Below are 19,767 nucleotides of genomic sequence, written 5' to 3'. Positions count from 1 at the left end.
GTACGATCTTGGAGAACTTAACTTTGAATACTCCTGTAGGAAGATAATGCAAACTGTGGAATAAAATTACTTGTTCTATCTTTTACTACATCGGAGTCCTGTGGAAGTTTTTCCAACGCAAGTTGACGTACACGAGTTAAGCCAAGGCAAACGAGGAGCTGCAGCCCCCACAGCATGCATTGATGGAAAAACATCGTGGCTCTAATAGTTTGGGTCATCTTGCTAGGTTACCACAACAAAAAATGATCAGGCAATGTAACATTGTCAAGTCATTGGAAACAGGTATCATAACGTTCGTTCAAAACGTAGCTATAGCGTATCAACTACTACTAGCATTGATCTGACGTTTCTGTGTATAATTTATACACTGTTAGCTACGTTTAGCTAGCTAGCTACAATCAATTTAGTTAGCTAATTGTTCATAACTATTGAAGGCTTGTTACTGGTCAGCTAGCTATTAGCTATCGCTTATCATGAGTTTGTTACCTGAAACAAAGTCAGTGCTACACCTATTCGACCACCTTTGTTCGACAGACAGGAAAACGTTAACTGATTTGCAACTATATATGAAATAGGTGAAATATCGGTAACAACCTGTACCTAGTTAAGTAGGAAAAAATGTCCTTGTTGTCATCCCGTGGTTATTTTTTCAACACTTTCACAATTTTTCTGTGCCAGCAAATAAGTCAGAGGTGGTCCAGCGCTAGCTTTTGGCTGCTAAGGGGACGTGTATCCACAACCCTATGAATTGTACTTAACATAAATTTGCTAGCATACTGTATAAGTGTCCTGTCTTGCGTATTTGAGGTTAATATGAGAAAGGGCGGTCGCTATCAGCACGTCTAGGAATCCGTACACATTCACTGTTGTAACTCAAGTGGCAGGACGCAAAATAGCCGTTGGGAAAGCAGTTTGAAAGTATGAATCAGCGTCTGCGCCATTGGCTTTAATGGGTCACAATGAGATAATTACGAGCGTGTTGCTTGTCTTAAAGTTGATATAGTAAATAAGGCTGTATTAGTATTACTAAATGTGTATGTGTGAAGTTGGTTTATTTATTTGAACAGTTTATGTGTAATTTTACAGGACTTACATTTTAACAGGTAATGATGTCCAGTTATTTCTCAAAAATACGAAGTAACAATGGGCAAGCACCAGCTATAATAATATAGCAGGGATTCAAGCAATTCGTTTCACAATTCCCTAATGGGGATACAAAGTTAAATAATGCATTTTTACAAATTTTCGAAATGGCATTTGTTCCAGGTTGCACCCCACAGCACAACAACCTGAGCCCAACGTCAGTCTGCTCATCAGGTTAACTTTCACTCCGTTTGTAATCGGTGCCATATTAACCAGTAAACACAAACCCAATAATAAACAAACACAGACCGGAAGTTAATTTAGGGCCAAGTGCATAACCTTGGCAACGCGCGTGCGTCCGATGAAAGCGTCTATATAGGGAATATGGGACGCAGCCATTGTTATGGCCGTTCGTATATTGAACATCGCGAGGTATTGACTTTTTCCACTCATTACTTAAGGATTTAGAAGCAACTTTGTTTATAAAAATGTCCTATGTTATTTCCTAACCACGTTTCCTTGACCTCGATGGAAAACGTAATGAGGTCAAGGAAAGATGTGACGGATAATTTATAAGGACTTAGGAAAAGACAACCGTCGTGCTAAGAGAATCCGACTGCACTTACACTAGTCTACGTAATTATCCGACAGCGGGTGTTATTGACGTGATCTGCCGTGGTGAAACTACAATGTTCCGAAGATGGACTACAAAAGCGCATATTAGGTAGGCTACTTCGCCACGTGCGTTCTTACCGTGTTGTTCTTACGTGGACAACCCGGTGAAAAATATTACTTCATTACCAAGGTTGGAATTGAAATTTAAAAAAGGAATCATAGTATTATTGTATGAAAAAAAACTGTTAAATGTATTCAAGATACGCATAACATGTTAGGCTACAAATCTACTACTGTACATCATTCTTAAGTTTCAAACATGTTGAATTAAAAACATCATCTGGCTAAAAACGTCTCATATCCCTTTGTCTTTGATGGCAGACTTCTGTGTTATGGTTAATATGCTGATTATGATCTGATTAGTATATAACCCTATGCATATAATAGTTTAAATACCACCACACAACTCATGTCGATCGTTTGTTTTCGCAACCCAGGTGCATGTGCTCTCTCCACCAGCCGGCGCAGCCAACTGCTACGCACCTCCACCATGAGAATTCAGCTGACGGCTAATTCGGCTTACGCCAAGACCGCCCCCTCCCGGGTTTCGGCATACTCATATTGATTTCACGACCCAATAGAAATTTTTACAAAAAATGCCATGTCCAATTTATTCATACCCCTTGAAATTGTCGCATTTGAAAGTGAAAATGCAAGCTTCAATACCTTTCCGAATGGTCCTGGTAATTTCTACTATGTTCTTGAGTATTCTGATCAACTATAAATTGAGATCAGCTGATGCAGTTGTTCTCTAGTTCGTTTCTAGTCATTTGCAAATCGTGGCTAAAACTATGTGATTTCATGGTCTGTATTTTGCCAACTGTGCGTCAACTCTTTCACTCCTTGCATTTTTTTACTGTTGCTTCAGGCCCTTGCTCCAGGATGCCTTTTCTGCTTTCTGAGTGCCATAACAATCAGACGAGTCTTTTTCTTCACTTGCACTCAAACGGTTATAAATTGGTTATAACATCCTTGGCTATGTTTTTAGCAGTTGAGGCTGAGGCTTGGCTATGCTTAATCCTTTCTTTAGCAGCGGCATTGCCAACCAAAATACGCTGTTAAATACACTTTGGCACATACCTTGCATAAATACCACCCTGCAATCCAGGCAGACCACAGCTTGCGCAATATAATAATCATAATATCTGGTGGATTATTATCATCATATAAATGAGATAAAGCCAACAGTAGCATAACGGAATGCCAGTACAGCGATGAAAATAGGGAAATTATAATTATAACCGGCCATTTTACTATAAATATCTATGACCAAATATGTAGGCCTACATACAACCAACCTGCACGTAGAGATGTCGCTTTCAAGATTGAGTGATGACCGACAATCCGTTTGTGAAATATACTCATTTGTGACACTTTGGTAACAACACATACTGTTTACGGAATTGTTGCTCTGTTTAGTACATTTTGGCTTGATCGATTATTATTTTACCCAGTAACTGACAGTATTAGCTTTCTAACAATGTATGACATGTCTAATTTGACTTTTGAAATAGCGATTTATAGTCCGGCATAACCAAAAGTATTGTCTTATGCATTCAACTGCTGCATTAGCGGTAAAAAGACGAGACGAGCACTTGCCGAGACGTTTTCGCAACGTAACATTACATACAGAAAAAGGGGGGGAAGTACATACAAGAACGAATGATTCCACATTTAAAGCCACTGTATGACCAAATGTATCTAGACACTCCTTGGTCTGGGGCTGTTTTTCATGGTTTGGGCCCCTTGTTCCAGTAAAAGTGAATACTAATACTGCAGATCACAATCACATTCTCGACAGTTACTAACCCTATCCCTAACCCTAACCCTTTCCCCTTCAGGCATGATTATGCCCCCTGAGCACACATTTGAGTCCATACAGAAATGGTTTTGTCAAGAATTGTGTGGAATAACTTGACCTGCCTGCACAGAGCCCTGACCTCAACTCCATCCAACACCTGTGGGATTAATTGGAAAGACAGATGCAAGGCAGGGGGGCATCACTCCAGTCAGTGCTCATCCTCACCAATTCTCTTCTGGATAAAAGGAAGAAAAATGTAATAAAAGATTTTAATGCTTTATTAGACAAAACGCTATGGCTATATTTTGGACCCCTGTACTGTCATTCTCACTTGAAAATGATGCAAAATTGAGTTTCTTGAGCCAAAACAGTTGATTTGTTTGTGTATTATTGTAAATCACAACAATTTAAATATTTTGGATAGATTTGGAGACACCAAGGTACACTGGTTGAAGCAAAAAATTGTGATTTTGCTTTATAGATCTCTAGTAGTTCAGTAGTTCAGATTTTTGCACACTAGTGTGCAATGAGTTTATGATCCTGGACATTTCTAATTTTAAGTGTTTTATTTTTGGGATCTCAGTATTTCATTTCAAGATAAAAAAAGAACTTCATTTTAAGAATTTTCACCAAGGTAATCACATTTGTGCCACTTTATTTCTCCCTGTATTGGATATAAACTAATGTTAGTATAGTAAATAGTACAAATGCCTTATTAGTACAAACTTCATTTTTGTTGTTTGTTTGTCTATATTTGGTTAAATATTTTACCATAATTTTAAGTAACATAATAAAGATGACACTGTTGAAAACCATTTTTATGCTATTGATTTTGAAAATGAACAAAAATGAAAATATTTAATCGTATAGTACAAACCACCAGCAGACCTTTAAAAAAGTCATTGTCAGTCTGACAGGTACCGACACCATTTGTTGAAGTATGTCTGTAAACCTTGTCTGAAAGCTTGAATATCCTAACCATGCTGCTGTATCAATTGTTTATGGTGTGCTGAAAGCCTGGCTCGTAATCCTGGTGGCCGTGCTGCAGGCTGTGAAGGCTTTCTTGGATGATTCCGGTGTTACGAGAGCAGACATTTTCTCTTTTGCTGTAGCGTAAATTGTGCTGAGGCAATTTATATAGTCAGTATAAACAGACTTTTATGCACATTCTGAAGAGTGGAAGTAATCCTGTTGGCACAAAATACTAAATATGGTAAGTGTGTGTGTGCATGCGTTCCCCCAGTTGCTCCTACATGTCTACACTCGCAGTGTGATCTCTAATGGTAGATGGGGTAGCTTCTCCCTAATCCTAATCCCGCCTTGCTTACTCTGACACTGGCCATTTTGATTCTTGCAGGCCGGCTGGAAACATCTTCCGAGAGGTGCTCCCTTTTGTCGCCGGACTTGGATACGTTCGGAACAAAATAATTAAGTTCTTTAAAAAAACGTATAGCATGCCATTTAAACTTTTAATATACCGATTAAAAAATTCCTTGCTTTTAAAACCCTTTGCTTTTATAGCTAGCTTACATTGTTTAATTGCACTCATGAAAAAATGCAAGATGTTTTTCAGACATTTAAATTGTTACCCTATCGGCATGTTAAGACTTTGCATGCAGGCGTGGGCTTCTTTCATCTTTAGCTAATGTGTTAACTGAGTGAGTGCATAACAGACGGCACCAAAATCTATGTTGCTATTTAGTCCAGTAGGTAACGTTACTTAGATTGTGGTGCTTCAATACCGTCTGTATGGGAACTGGTGCCTGCTGCCAGTTTTGGTACCAAACCCTATTCATGACTGTGTGTGTGTTTGCATGTGTATACAGTACAGGCCAAAAGTATTTGGCTACCTGTAGTTTCTTAAGGTCTTACGTTGAGAAGTATTCAGTTAATATATGTGCATTTATTGAATAACAGTAGATTTTTCCATTTCTACCTACAAAAAAAATATGAGATTTACTTAAAAAATAATCCTCGGCTTTCCTCCAAATAGCCTCCTTTGGTTTTAATTACAATAAGATCTATTCAATGATTTATTGATGTCTATTCAATGATTTTGTAAATGGAGGGTGGGAGGAAGGTGCAAGGGTAAACTGACTGAAATCTTGTCTATCTAAAGTTTTTTTTAAACCACAGGTAGCCTAATACCACTGGCCTGTAGTGTAAGTAAAATAGGCACTAAAGCTACAAGAAATATGGCAAAGAAGGCGTTAGGCTCAGATGTGCAATGGCCAAGTAAACATATTTGTGCCAGTTATTCCCTGCGAGAAACTGCAAAGAAGCTTGATCTTCTGCACACCAGCAGCAAGCTCTACGCACTTGCACAGTTTAGCCCCCAGGATTATGAAAAGCGCAGACTCTGAGATACAAAGCAGACACTAACTACTGATTCATAGCTGGGGTAGATCAATAATGTGGCCAAACCAGGATAAAGTTGTTCACCAGGGGCCCATGATTAGCACAGGCAGCTCCCTAGCGTGCTGCCAGACACAGCTCATCTGCACAGAAAGTCAAACTTGCTACGCAGCTACCCTACTTTTTTAATGAGATGATTTCTATCGATTCATGATTTTGACAGACTGACTCTTAGGAACACAACTTGACCTTTCATTTTCCTATTTATTTACATTTTTCATCAATTCATTTTAAAATTGTTTTATTTTAAAATTTAACACAAAACAGCCAACAAAGAAATCTCAGCACATCTGTGGGGCACACACTCGCAGCCAATTACAGCCAGGTGTAGGATATGCCCACATACAAGGTTGTACAAGTGTTGAGACTGGCTCTGTTTTTGACTCTGATCTGGCCCAGGTGTGCGCAGATGACAGTGATAGGTCCAGGTGTGAAGCACTGTTGCAAGAGCTGATTAAATATCCCAAAATCCTGTTGTGCCATGGCTGGTCCCTCGCTCTCTCAGGCACACAAGTTGGGTGATGGCATCAGGCCTTTCCGCGCACCCTGGTGGAGCTGACTGTCCAACTTCCCTGAGACAGACATACGCACATCTCACACAAATTACATACACCTTACACATTATACACACGCAACTGACCCAAGAACTATGTATATATAAGGGTGATAACAATGTAATCAGACAACATAAGAGTAGAACAGGATACAACTACATTTCCCCAGTCTGCTTCAGGTTAATGTGTATGTTTAGGATCAGAAGCAGAACTCACATATCTTGTGTTTTCCCTTCATGGGAAATTTGATTAACAACTCTTGTGGCTGAGAACAGATGAACATAAAAGGAGAGCTGGAATCCTCACAGGTTTCATGAAACTGAGACAGAGAGAGATATGAGTCAGACAAACATAAAAGTATGTGCAGAAGCACATGGGCAGCAAAATGCTGACAGATACCACGAATGTTAAAATAATTGATCATTCTTTGATTTCTTTGGATAGAGTGACAGAGTAGTCGTCCCTAAACTCTAAAAGAGGGGTCAAAGTCGTAAAGCATGGAGTATCCCATATGTGCCCCCTTGTACTTTTGTAGTTGCAGGGACTATTTTCTTATTTCTGAGGCCATTTCACAAAGGCCAGTGCAAACTCCTTAATGCAGAATATAATCTCGACTGCTCTCATTGTTGATAAGGAATGTAGTGCTGGGCAGGTGTATGGACAGGCTGTAGTCACAGCTTGCTTTTATTACTTTTGTTCTGCTCAGGATGAAATGGAAGGATTACAAAGGATCTGGGGATGCTAAGACTGCTTCATAATTAACAGAGAAGAGGCTGAAACACAAATACATGCACACACTGAAACAGGTTTATTGGTTGTATTTCAGTCTCAGGTTTGCTCAACAGCTAAAATGGCTTCCTGTTTGTGTCGTATGTGAGGATTTGTTAATAGAAGCACTCCCACAGTTAAAAACAAGCAACAAAAATCGAATTAAAAACACAACTGTGCCACCCTTTTCACAGTTTTTCAAGTCTGTGTGCATGTGTGCACACTGACCTGTTCTTTGTATTGCTCCTGGGACAGGCAGTCAGTCATACTGACACACCCCAGCAAGCAGCCAGTGGGGTATTGTCTGGGGAACTGCAGCTCTGGGGTAGAGAGAAATTTAAGTTATTTTTCTGTTTCCAGTTTTTCTAGCTTAATACTCACTAGGGTAAATTTATGCTTAATACTCACTAGCGTAAGTTTATGCTTATTGTTTGTATAAATTACTTGAATATGTACTTCTTGCACTTGACGTATCTCTTGGGACTGTAGATTCCCCTTCTAGGAATTAGTGGACTGTGGCCTCTGACCAATTGCACTTGTTTAGGAACTATAAGAAACTCTGGGTAAGAGCACCTGAAAAATTGCAGCAATGTAATGAGATATAAAAACTGTCAGGTGCATATCCTGTGGAGTTGGCAATACTGGTAGTACCTGTCCTGTACAGCTGGCAGTACTGTCACAGGTATATTGTGAAAGCACCCATCCTGCAGAATTGGCAGTACAGTGACAAGTGCATTGTGGGAGTAACGTTTCTGTAAAGTTGGCGATACTGTGATAGATGCATTACAGGAGTATCTGTCCCAGCAGAAAAGGTGGTAATATGACAAGTGAATTATAGAATACCTGTCCTGTACTGTTGGCGGTATTGGTACTCCACATGGCTGATCTCCTGGGGGGTGGGTCTCTTGGCAGCAGCAGCAATCCATAGACGACCCCTGTGAGTGGTGTACCATGATCTGCCCTCCACCCTGCAGAGACATGGTAACACTGACATGAGCAGAAAGATGCTAACTAACAAATGACAGAAACATTCAGGGCCAGGGCCTGGAATATCTGTGAAGTGCATTGAAATGTTGGCCCATTTTGAAACGCATAATACAAATAAAATTGAATAAAACCATAATACAACGCAGCAACACGGATGCTGCTGCACTGCAGAAACAAACTAGCATTGACCGACTCCAGAAACACAATTGACAAGCCCTCCTTTATTCTCATGGCCATCCAGTCACAGCTTGGCAACTGTTGCTATCTGCCATAACCTTGGTTAAGCCTTCAGGAATTCTGCAGCAACACAGATCTTGTATTTAGTTAAGATGTGCGTGGGAGACAGCACTGGATAAACTGGCAGATGCTGTAGATGCTGCTTTTTAAAATAAAAAACCCAAGACAAAATTGATTCAGTGTCAGCTTTGGATCTGTCTATGTGGAAGACCACACAATCAGATAAACACAAATACTTTTAGCCATTTCTGCAATTTCCCCAGTCTTTAGTGCTTAGCGTAATTTTTTGAGAGTTTTGGATGGTATCCGTCAACCTGTTTGACAGTTGACTGTTTGATTAGATTAGACAGCTCCTGTCAACAGTGCTGATGCCAAGAACTCCTCCCATTATGGTAATGTTGTGACAACAGGCACGGACTCAACAGCATAAAAAACTCAATGTAAGCTACAACATGTCGTACCAAAGCAAAGTTTAAAGAAATAAAGACGGACACATGGTAACCCAGTTTCAGTTGAGGATACTCTTCCCACAGTAGGTGTCTGAGACTGGGGATCCCCTGAGACACCGAGAGAGAGAGACCGCGCCGGAGCCAGAGTACGCCGCCACTGAAAAGCAAAATTGTATAAGTTCCTTTTATTTTGTCTTGGTTGTTTTAGTTTGTTGTTTTTGCCTAGATCCTGTGAGGGTGACGGGTGAAGGTTTTTTCGTTTGTTTTTTCCGATTGCTCTCTCTCTTGTAACCAAAATAAAAACGCCGGAGCTCTTCTGTCCCTTCCAGGGTAGTCACGGCGTGTGACAGATGGCATTAATGAACCAAAATGATTCAATATCAATGTGCTCTACTTGTAGACTACTGGCAGCAACTGCCCGCTGATCTTTTGAAACTTGAAGCGCACATTATTGTTGCTACAGTTGCATGTTATTTCAATTATCTCCCACAGCTGAGCATGAGATCTATTGGCTAATTTAATAAATTAATGTTATTTAAACACTGTTTTCCATGAAAACACCCAGCATTATTAATAAAACTGCTGGTTTTGGGACTAATCCACCATTTCCAAAGCCATTTATTAACACAGAACTGATAAACAAATATTTAACTTAGCAGCGCAAGAACAATACTGGTTCAAAATGTGTACTTTCTCAACTGAAGAAAATATCTGATTGGGCTTCTTCTTGCACTGTGAGCAATAGCATTTTACCTTAACTTTTCTTTCTGTTTAGTTTCTGGTGGTAGCTGATTAAACTTAATGTCTCTGGCCATTCTGAAAGCTGGACTGATGTAACAACAGTAACCAACCATGGGCAGAGCTTGAGATCAATCAGTTAAGGTCATGTTCACACTGCCATGATGATATCATTTAAAAGTGCACCTTCTACCATTGTATTCTATGAGAAGAATGTGTGACTTCTGGGCATAGCTAAGCCATATGTTTGCTGATAGACCTAGCTGACATCGTTTTCTGGTGTAAGACAGAAGCGGATAGAACTGTACCATTGATTTACTGTCTCTATCTACTGAAAACAGATAAGATTTCATCATTGTTATGTAAGTATTACTGCTCAAAATATTTCGGATATATACTTTATTTTTGAAATTGAGTGTCTTTAAATAGGTTAGTGGTATTTTATAATGAGGTTATTTCCCGGACACGGGGGGGGGGAGGGTGGGGGGCTTTAATTCCCCACCAAATCCTCCGACTGCCCCCCCACCAAACCATCCCCACTTCATCCCAAAATTAAAAAACAAACTGAAAACTTTTATTTTATCCTTGTCGATTTGGCCAATCATAAACATGTCACATCGAAATACTTATATCTAATTGGTTGGTTTAGCCATATAAAAAATGGATACGTAGCAGGAAGAGCAGTTACTTCGCTATCATTTCACTTCCAGAGTTGCCAACTTGACGTCTTTCTCCCTAGATTTAGCGAATTTTATGACCCTCTTAGCGACTTTATTTCTAAAAATTGACTAGCGACAAATTTAGCGACTTATTCAGACCATCAGGGAATAGGCAAGAAATATATTCAAATATGGATGATCCCATTGATTTCGGTGCCAGCAAAAATGATCATATTAGCATAATAATTTCTGACTTCTAAAGTAAAAAAGTTACATCGTTGAACTGAGTACATTTTTGAAATGATGTAATGACTTTATCTCCTGTAATTTATTTTGTGAAATGACCTGTTAAAGTGAGCCCAGATGCCAACTTTGTTTTATGTTTGTGCATGGAACACCCATGATTAAATTGCAGGCAGAATATGCAGAATATCCTTCTGCAACTAGAGTGATTACACCGGAAGAGGGAGGCTTATTTTCTGACAAGTTAGCTATTTATAGGTTGTTAATTGGTTTAACTATTAATTAATTATTAATTAAATTATTAATTTCATTTATGACATTATTAAATATAAACTGTCAAGATATGTTTTCTGAAAAATCGCCATAATTGGTTTTGTAGTGGCTTCGTATTCTAAAACTGTAGCCACTTCGGACCTGGGATAGCCATTAAGTCTATGCGTATTCCGAATGAAGAGTTCCATCCCGAAAGTAAAATGAAACGATAATTTTATTGCTTTCTTTAAGTTTCAACAAATAAAACGAAAAAATACCCTTCGTTCCGTGAAGGTGAATACATTGTGCGGTAGAAAACTTTTTTGCTTTCCCAGTCTTGCGCCCTCCCACATCCGTAACCATTATTATCCACGTGAGATATACAGGTAAGTATGACGTAACCAGGCCAGGTAAGGTCTTTTGAAGGGTAAGTATAAGGCATAGATGCCTATCATATAATAAATCAAAAGAATCCACAAATCTAATGCTTACATTTTCATAATTAATTAATTAATAATAATTTTCATTTACAATAACAAAAAAATTCAGAAACAGCTCCTACAGGTTTGACCTCCCTATTATGTCTTACATGGGGTTTACATTGCAAACTGTTATAATATGAAAAGAATGTTACAGGGTGGTGTTCAAATCTGGAGTTATAAAGCATTAAATAGGGTACCCCCTAAATGGGCAAGGATTGGCCAGATTTGGCATGTGTGCTAAGCAAGCGGCCAAAACCAGACTTCGTTTTTGAAGCTCATTTCCTGGTGTTGTAGTTCCTGGTTGCTCACTAGCGCCACTACGGATGGCTCCAGTATAGGTGTTTTCATATCCGGTTTCCATGTAAGTCTACGGTACAAATGCGATCAAAATACAAAGTCAATAATTTTTTCTCACAAGAACAAATAGTCATAATAGGTGTATTTTATTGGTCTTATGACTGTCCATGGGTCGATTTCATGATTTATTGCGTCATTTGGGCACAGTGCCAATATTTGTTCTGGACCAATGAGGTACAGCTTGCGTCACTTCCGGATTACTGCGGAGGACTGAGCTATAGTAGGGTCTACAGTCTATGGTCACTGGGGTGGGCGGTGGCGTCTCTTGGCCTTGACATTGCGGCGCCGGCTACGGTCCGCCTGTGCTAAGTCTGAAAATGCAAGCATCCCATTTCGTGGTGATTTAATTATGGCGTGTGCTATTTACAGCTGCACTAGACGACCATAAAATAATCCTCCTCTTAAGTTTTTCGGTAGCCGAGTCATTTTTACTATTTCCTTTAGCCTACTTAACCAAATAATTAGTTGGCAGAAAGCGTAATCAGCTTGCTATATTTGGTAGTCCAGTAGTAGCCTATGCTAAAACAGTTCGCAACTTCGGCTACCAAGCCATTTGACTAGCTAGCTAACCTTAACCGGCAAACATTCAATCTGTCAGACGTGTTTGGCGGCTTGTCAGTCGTGTACATTCCGTAAATGTCTACCTGGGCCATGCTTCAAGCATGTGACAAAGCTACTATAATCCCGATTTTGGGATAAACACTTTTTCAGTTTCACGAAGCGAATTAAGAGTCTCAAGGTTCATTTGCTGAAATCACACACACAGAATTTAACGAAATTAACCATCTTGGCATTTAGAAAGGAATATGTTTTTAGCATTTAAGAGACCGACAAGCTAGGCATTTAAGACAGTGGTTCTCAGAATCGGTTCTGGGGGCTCCTTGCGTATATTGGCTTTTCTCCATTGGTTTTGATGATTTACAAGAAAAAAACGATAGCCTAATAATAATTAGAAATTCAACGTAGGCTACATTATTTTTGTCTTCATGCACCAGGTGGAAAACTTGCTGTACAAAGTGCGTTGTCATATTTACACGCCTGCAGATCAGTTATTAAAATACTTGGTAGATTTGTTAATAACCGCTGACAGTGTTAATTTTTATTCGGTAGAAAGTGATTTGCGAACGATCGGTCAGCTAGCGTCACCCAGCAAGTGAACACCACAAACGGCGATGGAGTAGCTAGTAGTAGCAGTTACTGGCTCATTAACTGACTGGCGAAAACCTACGACGATAACTTGCTCGGTTAACAGCAGATCTACCAGACAGTTATACGAAAATTAGCCTAGTCAAATCACCAGTAGCCTACACATCTCCGATTGATTGACCATCAGTGTAGTCAATGTTCTTCCCCTGTGGTTCATATTGCTAATGCGTGAGCTAACCACGGATAGCCTACCTAGCTCACTGGCAAGCTGATATGCTAGTTAAGCATATTCGTTTTGCTGAGAAACATGAATTGAAGATAACTGAACATAGCCTAATTGTATTTTTAATGTCATACATATAACGTGATTACATGACAGTACAGTCACGGATGGAAATTAAACTCCGTAAACATCTGATAATATATTTTAAAACATAACGGCAGACAGTCAGCTAGCCTCGTTCAGGTTGATGGGCTTTTCCGCACCGGACTGTCAATCAAATTGTAAAAATCACAGAGCGGCTTTTAAACTCTGTGGTTTTGGCTCCAACTCCAAAATGGCCGCGCCCGCCATTGAGCTTCAAAACGTATTTTCGGAGACCCACGGAGAGTCAATGGGTGACGTCACAGTAGCTTTGTCCATATTTTTTACAGTCTCTGGTGCTAAGGGGTTAATGAAAGTATGAAGACATACAGTGGGCTCCAGAATTATTGGCACCCTTAACAAAAAAGAAAAAAGGCTGCATATAATAAATGACACAGATAATAATCTATGTTATGTTCAAACATATGGGAAAACTATATATTTTTATTTCAAAACATTTACTGTCATGCAATGTTTTTTTATTAAGTAATCAAATTTTTTCTGAAAACCATAGGTGCCATAATTATTGGCACCCCTAACAATTATTTTAAGTAAAATCAAACAAAATGAAATTGGCAATACAATTTTACTTAATTTAGTTCATCTCAGTCGAAAGGAACTATATTGTGTCATTCCATCACTTCCAGTTTCGATGGAGAATAAAAACGAGGTAACAAGCATACAAAATCCCTTTGCCATCCATCAGCATGGGAAAAGCCAAATAACTGTCAATTCAGAAGAAAACGATGGTAATTTATTGTCACGAGTCTGGTAATGGGTACAAAAAAAGACATACACGGTTAAACATACCACTTAGCACTGTAAGGGCAATAATAAAAAGGTGTAAAACATATGGAATGGTTGCAAATTTGCCAGGAAGAGGAAGCAAGTGCATGGTGTCCCCACGGACGGTGAGGAAGATGGTGAAGGAGGCCATTAATAACCCAAGGATCACTGTTTAAGAATTGCAGAGATTGGTTTGTTTCTTCTGGTCAACAAGTCTAAAAAAAACATAAAATGGCACCTCCATACCAACTAACTCTTTGTAAGGGTGGCACGAAGACAGCCCTTACTGAGCACATAAACAAAACCAAGAATCTGGAGCTTGTCAAACCGCATTGGAATTATGACTGGAAGAGAGTGCTATTGTCAGATGAGACCAAAATTGTACGTTTTGGCCATACACACCATCGACATGTTTGGTGGCAAAAGAGGAATGCATACAGGAGAAGCACCTCAGACCTACGGTCAAATATGGAGGTGGGTCATTTATATTTTGGAGATGTTTTGCTGGCAGTGGTCCCAGGGCACTATTTTAGATCAGTGGCACAATGAATTCAACAAAGTACCAGGAAATTCTGGCAGAAAATGTGGTTGTCTCCGCTAAGAAGCTAGGACTTGGTCATAGGTAGATTGTCCATCAGGACAATGACTCCAAGCATACATCAAATCTAAACAAAAATGCTTAAGTCAATTCAATATCCATGATTTCCAATGGTCATCTCATTCTCCAGACTTAAATTCCAACAAAAACCTGTGGTCTGAACTGAAGAGGGGGGTCCATAAGCGCAAACCCAAAGATATCAATGATTCTGAAAAGTTCTACATGGAGCAATGGTCAAAAATCGCTCCAAATGTGTTCTCTAAACTTATCACAAATTATAGGAAAAAACTCATGGCTGTCATCTTTGCCAGGGGTGTTTTCACAAATTAAAATCAGGGGTGTCAATAAGTGTGTTTTTTGAGGAAATATTTTTTTTAATTAAAAAATGTAAGACTTTGGTTGATTCCAATGAATCATTAATCAAGCACACTAGTTCACGTTTTAATGTTGGAAAATAAAGCTTATGTCAATAACTGTATTTTAGTTTAGCAATTTTTTTTTTTAGCACTTTTTGTGCATATTTATCAAGGGTACCAATAATTCTGGAGCCCACTGTAACTAAATAACATGTAAAACATTACACAGCAAGTCTTTCTTGTAACAAAATGTATAATAATGCCTTCAATGAGGTTAGAGTTTTTAAAAATGATCCCATTGATTTCGGTGCCGGCAAACATTATCATAAACAGTCAAATTGGCACATTTTCTTAAGTCTAATATGATATGAAATATGAAAAGAGTGTTACTGGAAATATAAAAATATTTGAATGCCGGCTACGCTGATACCAGCCCAATATTAGCTGGAGGTTTATTTTTCCCAAATACAAATGTTATCTCCAAATCACAGAGCTAAGCACTCAACTAAAGATAAGCAAATCCCCAAAACGCAATGCAGTGTGATGTCAAGTGCAATGCATAATGATGGAAGCTGTCCTTATGAGGAAAAATTACACTCTGCTGCCTCCTACTACCAGAACCCCGCAAGAATTTCCCTCTGCGTCAAATGAAACCCTAAACAACTGTAGTTTATAGCTAAGTAAGAAATAAATTCTGTAAAGTCATGAATAAAGTAAGAGTATGGGCTGTAAGGGCCTACAGACTGTCAACAAGGCAACAGACAAAGAAAAGAGGTCTTTCCAAACAATATCCGGCTGAGTAAGGTTCAACGGCTCTGTGGTCGGCGTGAAGCTGGACTCCCTGGTGACAGTGGCGGAAAAGAGGACACTAGAAAAACTGCTGGCAATTCTGGACAATACCAGCCATCCCCTGCACACTGTCATCAGCAACCAGAGAAGTATGTTCAGCGACAGGCTCCTGCTCCCGAGGATCAACACGAACAGACTGAAAAATTCCTTTGTTCCCCGTGCCATCAGACTGTACAACTCCAAAGTTGGAGGGAGAGGAGGGGGTGGGGGAGGATAGGTTAGGTCTGAGGTCTGAGGAAGTAGAGTTAGGCCTGATCACCTGAACATCATCACACTGAACAGTCTCATTATTTATTGTTTACTACCTATTTAATTAAACTGGAACAACCGCTGCTACTATACTACTAGTTAATTAATTAAACTGACACAACCGCTGCTATTTTATATAACCGCTGCTACTTTATTCTTTATTTATTTTCTTTATTTATTTTATGTATATCGTTACTATCTCTATGTTTGATGTGTGATGTTTAACTTGTTAACTTTTTAACTTATGGTGCTGTACTCACTGGAAACCTGAATTTCCCTAAGGGAACTTCCCTACGGGATCAATAAAGTTTCTATCTATCTATCTATCTATCTATGACTAATACTTCAAATGAATCAGTGTGTCCACAGGTGTATCAGGTTGCTATGCTAACACAGACTTGCTACAGAGGCACGCAATCGCTGATGCAACAATGGCAAGCACTGGAGTAACCCTGCTCAGTAGGTAGCAGTGCTGGATTCACATATTTACCTCTTGATTCCCGTGATGAGTAGTGAGGCCCAGGGCTGATGCATGCTGAGGCACCAGCCCCCATCGAACATCTCCTGCAGCTCTCGGTCTTGCAGTCGCAACTGAGCGCGGCCTAGCCCTGCCTCGCTGGCCACAACTGTTCCCTGAGGCTTCTGCGGTATTTCACGGTGGCCCATGTCTACCCACTGTGCAGGCAGAACATAGCATTACACAGGAAAAGACAGCTTTTTCGCAGGCAAACACAGGGAGACAGTATTACCCAGGCAAACAGCTTGACAGGGCCAAACACAGGCAAACATAGTGTTGAACAGGCAGCATTTCACAGGTAAACATAGCTTTACAAAAGCAGACACATTGCAACAGGCAGAAACAGGGTTAAAATACAGCATTCCCAGGCAAACATTCACAGGAGAGGCAAAAAAAACAACAAAATCACCATCAGGACAAAATTCAGTTAATATCAGAATTGCATTCTTGAATATCAAAGCTACCATTTACCTGAACTTCAAAATTCAAACTGTTGCGTAATGTGATGGCAATGTTGTTACATATTGGGACTAGTTAGCTCTCCAGAATCCAACAGACATAAGAAATGCACTACATGGCCAAAAGTATGTGAATACATGACAGTCAACATCTCATCCAATATTATGAGCATTAATATGGAGTTGGTCCACCCTTTCCTACTATAACAAAGGGTCACTCTTCTGGGTAAGCTTTATACTAAATTCCTTAAAAAAAAGTTTGGAAATTTGTGCTTGGTCGATCGTATCTCTGTTGTCACTGTATTATTAGCATTGTATGTTATATCATTGGAAAGCCTGTTCATTTCCCTTTACAATGATGTCCCATTTGTAAGGATCATGCACAGCTGATTATGTGGGTGGGGTCCCAAGTGAAATGTGGCAAATTTCCCTGCCAATGTCAAACAGTGTATTCTCCTGTTGGTATTGTTTTGAGTTGTTTGGGGGATTGGATGATTGAACTCTCTATCAGTAACAAGGAACAAACAAGACATATTGGTAATTTTACTCTTTATTCACTGAACAGTCAGGAGCCTCAGTAGCAGATGGAAGAACCATACGCAGCCACAACAGCCTGGCACCTCCTCCTCATGCTGGTCACCAGCCTGGTCACGCGTTGCTGTGGGATGGCATTCCATTCCTCAAACAGGATTCGTTGCAGGTCAGCCAACGCGGTTGAATGGAATGGCCTGCCAATAGCCCAGAACACTTGTGGGATCAGCTCTGGTGTGCTGGAGTGACCAACGCAACCACGTTGGCTGACCTGCGATGAATCCTGGCTGAGGAATGTCATCTGACCAGAGAACACTCCTCCAAAAAGCTAAGTCTTCGTCCTGATGAAAACCTGTAAACTTAATTCTGGCTTTTTATGCCGGTCCTGGAGTACGGGCCCCTCCCTTACCTGACAGCTTTTCAGGCCATGGCAATGTAGGATTCTCTTAATGGTGGATGTAGATATACATTGGTACCTGATGCCTCCAACTTTTTCACCAGTTCCTTTGTTGTTGTCTTGGGGTTCAGTTGAACCTTTCAGACCAAAGCTTGTTCATCCCTGGGAGTTAATTTGTGCCTCCTTCCTGAATGATGCAGTGTCTGTGTGCTCCCAAGATTTTTATATTTGCATACAATTGTTTGTACAGATGCTTGTGGTACCTTCGGTTGTTTGGAAATTGCTCTTAAGTGTTTCAGTTTGCTCTACATTTATTTATTTATTTGTTTGTTTATATAATTTATATTTATTTATATTTTAAAAAGAAACGAAAATATTTTTTCAATTTAGTTTTTTAACAAAAGGCTGTTTTTTATTTATCATTTGTTTTTATAAGTTATTGTGTTGGTGTTACAATTTCATAAGTTGTGTGATGTTATACTGTGTTGAAATAAATTAAAATGTTCAGTCTCCTTGCTGGTTGTTCCGGCACATTCAGAATCATTACCGCTTGTGCCGTTAGCATTGTCGTAAACAGGTGGCTCGCTTCGTGCGTGCACTTGTAAAATTTATATTTTAAAGGCTCATTATTATGGTTTTGTATTTCTCTGTAATGTAGCACAGTGTTAACAATGTTATTTATAACATTCTTTCTCAGCCCTGGAACTCAAACCATGCCCCAAAAAATATATATTTAAATAATTCAATTAATATCATAAACGTGTGACGACTAGTCGACTAATGGCTTGAACTAACGACTACTAGTCGACTAGGAAAATCTTTGGTCGGGGGCAGCCCTAAAAAATACCTGCCAATGGCTAAATGATGATCTCACCTAACTCTTAGAGTACCATTGGGTATATGCCATCAGGGCACTGCTGCCTTATTTGTCTTTCGGTCATGAAATTTATCCAGTACTTCTTTATCCTCTATATCAATATCTGCTAAGACATTCTGAGTACTTAATATGCCTTCTATTAGTAACCTCCGTGCTAGTAAAACTCTCAAAAACGTAACAACTTAAGGCATTGGCAATATCCTTTCTGTCGTATTTATATATCTTATACAATTTAATTTATTTTATCACATTCCCCCTTATGGCTTTCTTCATCCACAGGGGAGACTGCAAGCTAACTTACCTTACCTTCTGATTAAATTTATATTGTCCCTCAAGAATAACCCTTTTGAACCTGCCCCGCTTTTCATTCACAGTCTTGCAGTCTATAAGTTGCACCCAGTCTAAATTGCTCAGCTAAAATAAAAAATTCTGGCCTTGTTAATTTGCCAAAATATATCAAAACTAATGGCAGAATGATTACTTGTCCCAAATGGCTTGATTATATCCATGCTGCAAATTCTGTCGGGATCATTACTTAGCACCAGATCCAGAAATGATTTCCCTTTTGTAGACTGACTGACATACTGAGCCAAAAATAACTAGGGGATGCTTCGATATGAAAATTTCTGACCGATTCAGATTATTTGGGGGAAATATCGGCCGATACAGATACCGATTATATGGTGGTTCTGCTTCCATAAGTTTTGTGAACAACAATTAAAAATCTTGCAATTCTGATAAACACAATTTTAGATACACAACTTCAAAGCAATGCAACAAAGCTATTTTTTATGATATTTCTTCACATTCATCCAACTTCAAATGCATTTTTTCAACTGAGAGTACTTTCCTGAAATAATAGTGTTTCCCCTAGAATTTCTCTCAAGCCTGGTGGTACGCCCTGGAAAAACCCCTAAACATGCATGGCATGCAGCCATG

General features: G+C 39.4%; 1 protein-coding gene and 1 long non-coding RNA gene across 4 annotated transcripts in view; one reads left to right on the top strand and one right to left on the bottom strand.

Moving 5' to 3' along the window:
* The first annotated feature begins 1,067 nt into the window (after positions 1 to 1,067).
* LOC118228449 lies at positions 1,068 to 4,371 on the top strand. The gene is made up of 2 exons (XR_004765494.1): positions 1,068 to 1,807; positions 2,196 to 4,371. It is a non-coding gene; the product is annotated as an uncharacterized LOC118228449 (long non-coding RNA).
* A 1,787-nt stretch (positions 4,372 to 6,158) lies between these two features.
* trip4 (thyroid hormone receptor interactor 4) overlaps positions 6,159 to 19,767 on the bottom strand; it is a 101,671-nt gene continuing 88,062 nt past the window's right edge. For all 3 annotated transcript variants that reach the window (XM_035419967.1, XM_035419968.1, XM_035419969.1), the window contains 5 exons: positions 16,539 to 16,723; positions 8,140 to 8,264; positions 7,525 to 7,616; positions 6,745 to 6,847; positions 6,159 to 6,546 (listed from right to left, as the gene is read on the bottom strand). In XM_035419967.1, the coding sequence (XP_035275858.1) occupies positions 6,476 to 6,546; positions 6,745 to 6,847; positions 7,525 to 7,616; positions 8,140 to 8,264; positions 16,539 to 16,723 (576 nt within the window). In that variant the 3' untranslated portion in view covers positions 6,159 to 6,475. The remainder of the gene's footprint in view (positions 6,547 to 6,744; positions 6,848 to 7,524; positions 7,617 to 8,139; positions 8,265 to 16,538; positions 16,724 to 19,767) is intronic.

This window comes from Anguilla anguilla, chromosome 5 (genome assembly GCF_013347855.1).
Source record: "Anguilla anguilla isolate fAngAng1 chromosome 5, fAngAng1.pri, whole genome shotgun sequence".
Taxonomy (NCBI): Eukaryota; Metazoa; Chordata; class Actinopteri; order Anguilliformes; family Anguillidae; genus Anguilla; species Anguilla anguilla.
This window is presented reverse-complemented; position numbering and strand designations above follow the sequence as displayed.